Source organism: Myripristis murdjan, chromosome 6, assembly GCF_902150065.1.
Source record: "Myripristis murdjan chromosome 6, fMyrMur1.1, whole genome shotgun sequence".
Taxonomy (NCBI): domain Eukaryota; kingdom Metazoa; phylum Chordata; class Actinopteri; order Holocentriformes; family Holocentridae; genus Myripristis; species Myripristis murdjan.
Genome location: NC_043985.1, coordinates 34,788,722 through 34,796,221, shown reverse-complemented (window position 1 = coordinate 34,796,221; position 7,500 = coordinate 34,788,722). Strand labels below are relative to the sequence as shown.

Below are 7,500 nucleotides of genomic sequence, written 5' to 3'. Positions count from 1 at the left end.
GGTAAACAACCTGCAGGTACACAACCTCCTGCAGGTACACAACCTCCTTCAGGTACACAGCCTCCTGCAGGTACACGCCCTCCTGCAGGTAGACGCCCTCCTGCAGGCACACGCCCTCCTGCAGGCACACGCCCTCCTGCAGGTACACAACCTCCTGCAGGTACACGCCCTCCTGCAGGTACACAACCTCCTGCAGGTACACGGCCTTCTGCAGGTACACAACCTCCTACAAGTACACACCCTCCTACAGGTACAAGGCCTCCTGCAGGTACACAACCTCCTGCAGGTACATGCCCTCCTGCAGGTACACAACCTCCTGCAGGTACACAACCTCCTGCAGGTAAACAACCTGCAGGTACACAACCTCCTGCAGGTACACAACCTCCTTCAGGTACACAGCCTCCTGCAGGTACACGCCCTCCTGCAGGTAGACGCCCTCCTGCAGGCACACGCCCTCCTGCAGGCACACGCCCTCCTGCAGGTACACAACCTCCTGCAGGTACACGCCCTCCTACAGGTACACAGCCTCCTGCAGGTACACAGCCTCCTGCAGGTACACAACCTCCTACAAGTACACGCCCTCCTGCAGGTACACGCCCTTCCGAAGGTACACGCCCTCCTGCAGGTACACAGCCTCCTGCAGGTACACAGCCTCCTGCAGGTACACAGCCTCCTACAAGTACACGCCCTCCTGCAGGTACACAGCCTCCTGCAGGTACACAGCCTCCTGCAGGTACACAACCTCCTACAAGTACATGCCCTTCCGAAGGTACACGCCCTCCTGCAGGTACACAGCCTCCTGCAGGTATACAACCTCCTACAAGTACACGCCCTCCTGCAGGTACACACCCTTCCGAAGGTATACGCCCTCCTGCAGGTACACAGCCTCCTGCAGGTACACAACCTCCTACAAGTACACGCCCTCCTGCAGGTACACAGCCTCCTGCAGGTACACAACCTCCTGCAGGTACACGGCCTCCTGCAGGTACACGGCCTCCTGCAGGTACACGGCCTCCTGCAGGTACACAGCCTCCTGCAGGTACACAGCCTCCTGCAGGTATATAGCCTCCTGCAGGTACACAACCTCCTGCAGGTACACGGCCTCCTGCAGACCTTCCTTTCAGTCGGTGAGGTTTGTCAGGAAATTTCACAGAAACTGACAATAAAATAATTTGAAATGAGGATCAACACCGGAGCAGTTTACTACATGCACGTGTAGAGCAGAGTGACTCTTACTGTGAAAAACTGCAGTAAAGTCTCAGCAGCAGCTCTACCCTGCAGGTTCTATTTTCATTTATTGTGTGTGTGTGTGTGTGTGTGTGTGTGTGTGTGCGCGGGGTCAGAGGTCGGTGGAGATCGGGAACGAGCTGCCGGGTCTGAGGCTGAGGAGTCTGTTTGTTGGAGGTGTGATGAAGAAGGACGGCTCGGTGATGAACGGCTGGAGAGGCTGCATTCAGGTGAGGAAGAGCTTCATTAAAGGTGCACTACGTAAAACTGCATTGAAGTGTGGACCCTTTAGACTCAACTGACCAAAAACATTTGAAGTTTGAAATCGCCTAGAGAACCTGAAAGACTGTTTTTTTAGAAAGATCTAAATGAAAGACCTAAATGTTTTCATTACTCCAGCTGTGTCAGCACCTGTCTCTCTCACCTGGCTGATGTCTCACCTGTCTGTTCAGGGTGTCCGGATGGGCGAGACGCCCACCACGCTGGCCAACCTGGACGTACATCAGGCTCACCGGGTGGGCGTGCAGGACGGCTGCAGCGCCGCCGCCTCCTGCAGCGCCGCCACCTGTCCACCAAACAGCCGCTGCAGCGAGCGCTGGGGCTCACACACCTGCACCTGCCTGCCAGGTGAGGGCGCACCTGAGCTGCAGCTGCCTGTTGAACAGACAGGAAATATAAGAAGACAAGACAAAGCTCAGACAGATGGGTAACAGGACAAGTCACATGTCACATGACTAAGAGCATGCACCAGTCATGTTCATATTTAAAGGGACAGTACGTAATTTTATGAAGCTTTAGCACCATCTAGTGTCTGTCTGCCTTCATGTGTCTGCAGACTGAAGAGGACAGGAGGTGGAGAGGACATATTTTTACTCCACACAACACACAACATCTGGTGTGTGTGTGTGTGTGTGTGTGTGTGTGTGTGTGTGTGTGTGTTCAAGCTGTGATGACAGCAGCGTCACATCAGCTCATCTGCACACCTGCATAAAATATACAGACTGTACCTTTAAACAGAGACACAGCATCATAACACACAAACAGCAGAGCTCAGATCAGTCTGTCGTTTCATATCCGTTTGCTGGGTGAACTTATTGATCGATCGATCAGTTGGCTGCTGTAACCTGTGACATCACCCTCCATTTCCCAGGGTTCTTTGGGAGTGAGTGTGTGGACGCCTGCCTGCTGAACCCGTGCCAGCACGCCGCCGCCTGCGTCCGCCAGCCCCGCCTCCCCCACGGCTACCGCTGCATCTGCAGCGACGGTTACTATGGAGATTACTGTGAACACAGGTGTGTGAGACACTGATGAGACTGACACACACACACACACACACACACACACACACACAGGCTGGGTGGCTGGGTTTTGTTAGATTTTAAGGGGACAGGCATGTAAACAGATTTTTTTTATAAGGGAGGGCGGCAGGTCTCCTGGGACAAGTTGTCCTGGGCGTGCCCCTCTCCTCTGCCCCAGTGCATGCTGGGAGAGACTCCAGTCCTGAGCATGACTCATCAAATGAACTGAGCAGTGAGAGCTGATCATTGAATCTCTTCCAGCATTTCACAATTTCACATTTCACATTGTTTCCTGGCTTTACCTCAGCACACACACACACACACACACACACACACACACACAGCTCCTGAGCTAAGCTCTTCTATGTAAATCCTGTGGTCTTGGCTGTGATATCAGATTTGGGTGAATGCAGTTGTTGTTTTATTTTACAAATCAACAGACGTTTGGTTTGGTCCTGCCTGTTCCCTCTGCAGGCCTTAGGCACAGACACAAGACATGAGACATGACACATGAGATATGAGATATGAGATATGAGACATGAGATATGAGACATGAGACATGATATGAGACATGAGACATGAAATATGACACATGAGACATGAGATATGACACATGAGACATGAAATATGAGACATGAGATATGAGACACGAGACATGAGACATGAAATATGACACATGAGACATGACACATGAGATATGAGACATGACACATGAGACACAAGACATGAGACATGAGATATGACACATGAGACATGAAATGAGATATGAAATATGACACATGAGACATGACACATGAGATATGAAATATGAGACATGATATATGAGACATGACACATGAGACACAAGACATGAGACATGAGATATGAAATATGACACGAGACATGAGATATGACACATGAGACATGAGATATGAGACATGAGATATGAGACACGAGACATGAGACATGAAATATGACACGAGACATGACACATGAGATATGAAATATGACACGAGACATGAGATATGAGACATGACACATGAGATATGAGACATGACACATGAGACACAAGACATGAGACATGAGATATGACACGAGACATGACACATGAGATATGAAATGACACATGAGACATAAGATATGACACATGAGACATGAAATATGAACACATGAGACATGAGATATGAAATATGACACGACACATGAGATATGAGACATGAGATATGAGACATGACACATGAGACACAAGACATGAGACATGAGATATGACACATGACACATGAGATATGACACATGAGACATGAGATATGACACATGAGACATGAAATATGACACATGAGACATAAGATATAACATATGAGACATGAAATATGACACATGAGACATGAGATATGAGACATGAGACACAAGACATGAGACATGAGATATGAGACACTAAACATGAGACATGAAATATTACACATGAGATATGACACATGACACATGAGACACAATACATGATATATGAGACATGAGATATGAGACATGACACATGAGACATGAGATATGAGACATGACACATGAGATATGACACATGAGACATGAGATATGAGACATGACACGACACATGAGACACAAGACATTAGACATGAGACATGACACATGACACATGAGACATGAGACACAAGACATGAGACATGAGATGTGACACATGAGAGGTGAGAGATGAGAGGTGTGAGGTGAGGTGAGTGAGGTGAGGTGAGGTGTGTGGTGTGTCAGAGGAGCCCGGTCAGCAGATGTGTTGTTTTTAAGCTCTTCTCTTCTTTGTGACATGAGCAGCTCCCTGCTGTTCCACACACTGACCTGCAGGTGGCAGTATCAATATGACTATTGTGTGTGTGTGTGTGTGTGTATGTGTGTGTGTGTGTGTGTGTATGTGTATGTGTGTGTGTGTGTGTGTTGCAGGTTGGACCTGCCCTGTGCTCGGGGCTGGTGGGGGGTGCCGGTCTGTGGCCCCTGTAACTGTGATGTCACCAAAGGCTTCAACAGAGACTGTAACCAGACGACTGGCGAGTGTCGCTGCAAGGTACACACACACACACACGCACACACACACACACACACACACACACACACACACACACACACACACACACACACACACACACGTTCACAGTCTGTTCTCCTCCTCTGGTTTGCAGGATAATTATTTCCGTCCTGAAGGTGGCGCTGTCTGTCTGCCCTGTGACTGCTTCCACCTGGGCGCCCTGTCCCGCGCCTGCCACGCCCTCACGGGTCAGTGCCGCTGCAGGACGGGCGTCATCGGGCCGCAGTGCAACCGCTGTGACAACCCGTACGCCGAGGTCACCGCCGCCGGCTGCGTGGGTGAGTGTGTGTGTGTGTGTGTGTGTGTGTGTGTGTGTGTGTGAGTGTGTGTGTGTGTGTGTGTGGGTGTGTGTGAGTGTATGTGTGTGTGATGATTGGACAAACTGCTGCTTACTGATGAAACTGTTTCTGTGACCTCCCCACCCTGTCCTCACACACACACACACACACACACACACACACACACACCCCACGCCTCCCAGTGGTGTATGAGGCGTGTCCCAGGGTGTTTGAGGCAGGAATCTGGTGGCCCAGGACTCAGTTTGATCAACCTGCAGCCATGAAGTGTCCCAAAGACTCCACAGGTAACACACACACACACACACACACACACACACACTGTAGTTAAACATTTTCATTCTGTGTTACTGTGTGTGTGCAGCTTCATGGTGATGATGACATTGCCTGTGTGTGTGTGTGTGTGTGTGTGTGTGTGTGTGTGTGTGTGTGTGTGTGCAGGCACGGCGGTGCGTCACTGCAGTGAGCAGCAGGGCTGGCTGCCCCCCGACCTTTTCAACTGCAGCTCCCTGCCCTTCAGCCTGTTGCTCCAGCAGGTGAGAGCTCACCTGAGCAGCTCGTCACACAGCACACAGCCCCCGAACCCTAACCCCCTAACCCTAACCCCTGCTGCTCTGCTGCACTTCAGTTCGGTTCAGGGTTAGGGTTCAGATGGACTGGTGGCATGTCCAGGTGTTTTGCTGTCGCCCCCTTGTGGCACAAACACATCACTGCTGTGTTTCTGCAGGACGGGGCTTCAGGTGGAGGTTTGCAGTGGAAGTAGTAAATAATGCTAATAACAATTATAATGATAACAACAAGAAATAATAATTATGATAACAGTGCATTCTAGTTATCTGTATCCAGTAGAGGCTGTTGGTGTAAAAACTCTGTGGATGAATCAGAGTTCAAAATCATCCAATAGGAAGCTTCCCCTGTGACCCACGGCTCTCTGACCTTTGACCTTGTCCCTGCAGGAGGAGGAGCTGCGGCGAAATGCCTCTCTGATGGACGGCGAGCACTCGAGGCGGATCGCCGCGATGCTGCGGGCGGCAACCAATCAGACGGTGGCCCTGCGTGGCAGCGACGTGCAGACGGCGTGCGGCCTGCTGATCCGCCTGCTGCAGCACGAGAGCCGGCAGAGCGGGTTCAACATGGCCGCCACACGAGACCGCCACTTCCACGAGGTTCACAGTTCTTTCACTTACCCTGAAGTCTAAACCCTAAAGCCTAAAGCCTAAACCCTGAACCCTAAACCCTAAAGCCTAAACCCTAAACCCTAAAGCCTAAATCCTAAAGCCTAAAGCCTAAAGCCTAAAGCCTAAATCCTAAACCCTAAAGCCTAAACCCTAAACCCTAAAGCCTAAACCCTAAAGCCTAAAGCCTAAAGCCTAAACCCTAAAGCCTAAACCCCAAACCCTAAACCCTAAAGCCTAAAGCCTAAAGCCTAAAGCCTAAAGCCTAAAGCCTAAACCCTAAAGCCTAAAGCCTAAAGCCTAAACCCTAAAGCCTAAAGCCTAACTCGAGTCTGTTTACGAGTAAAGACGTTCTGACGCCGCCGCCTCATGACATCAGGGACAGATGTGATTGGCTGAAACATGAGCACATGACCCACCCAGCTGTTACGCTCCTGCCAACGATAAAACACACAAGTCTCCCGTCTCCTTCTTGTAGACAGTCTCTGATTAAATCCTCTGAGCAGCAAATATCCTCACCTCCTCAGCTCCAGTCTGTCCAGTCTGACCAGCTCAGCTCAGCAGCTCTGCCATAAACTCTCAGCCTTTTAACAGAGTGTATAATGTTCAGTTTGTGTTGACATTGTGCAGAATGTGTCTCTTTAATTCTGTGTTTATTACTGAGGTTGTAGTTTGCAGGTCTGCTACTGGACTGCATTATACTGAGAGGGGTTTCTAGTTTTTTGTCCTCCCTATTTATATACACTGAGGGGGGACAGAATAGTGGAAACAGCTGTCAGTAAAGTGCAGCACTAACTATGAGCTCAATGCCAAACACAGAAGTGAATGAACACCTCTGTTACCGTGACAACAAGACAAGCTGAGCATTGTAGGCAGCAGGAGAGGAAACGTTATGGCACAACAGCTGGACTGGATTAGATTAGATTAGATTAGGTTAGACTGGATTAGATTGGACAGGTGGAGCTGATAAAGTGACACTGAGTGTGTATCTGCTGCAAATGACCACTTTTTTTTTTATCCAATGAAAAGTTCACCTCAAATGCATTTGGGATCTTTTAGTTTTAGTTTTTATTTGAAATGGGAAAATGTAAATGAAAAGGTTGATGGAAACGTGGTTACTGATTGAGATTCCATGTTTTTTGTCAGTTGAGTTTAAACGGCCCTACATTGTCCCTAGTGTACCTTCATCATCATCACCATCATTATTGTCATCATCACTGACTGGCGTGTGTGTTGGTCAGAACCTGGTTTGGGCGAGCAGCGCCATCCTGGACCGGGCCGCCGCGCCGCACTGGGATCAGATCCGCGGGCGGGACGGCGGGACGGATCTCCTGCTGAGGAGCTTTGAGCTCTACAGCCAGAACCTCGCCAGGAACATGAGGAAGACCTACCTGAAGCCCTTCATCATCCTCACACACAACATGAGTAAGTCCCTCACA

General features: G+C 49.8%; 1 protein-coding gene across 1 annotated transcript in view; it reads left to right on the top strand.

Annotated features, from left to right (window-relative positions):
* The window catches only part of LOC115361036 (cadherin EGF LAG seven-pass G-type receptor 1-like), a 46,560-nt gene that overhangs the window by 24,385 nt on the left and 14,675 nt on the right, over positions 1-7,500 (top strand). The window contains 9 exon segments of the mRNA XM_030054271.1: positions 1,344-1,457; positions 1,680-1,854; positions 2,378-2,519; positions 4,449-4,569; positions 4,685-4,868; positions 5,072-5,173; positions 5,328-5,422; positions 5,843-6,052; positions 7,303-7,486. Coding sequence (XP_029910131.1) covers positions 1,344-1,457; positions 1,680-1,854; positions 2,378-2,519; positions 4,449-4,569; positions 4,685-4,868; positions 5,072-5,173; positions 5,328-5,422; positions 5,843-6,052; positions 7,303-7,486 — 1,327 coding nt within the window.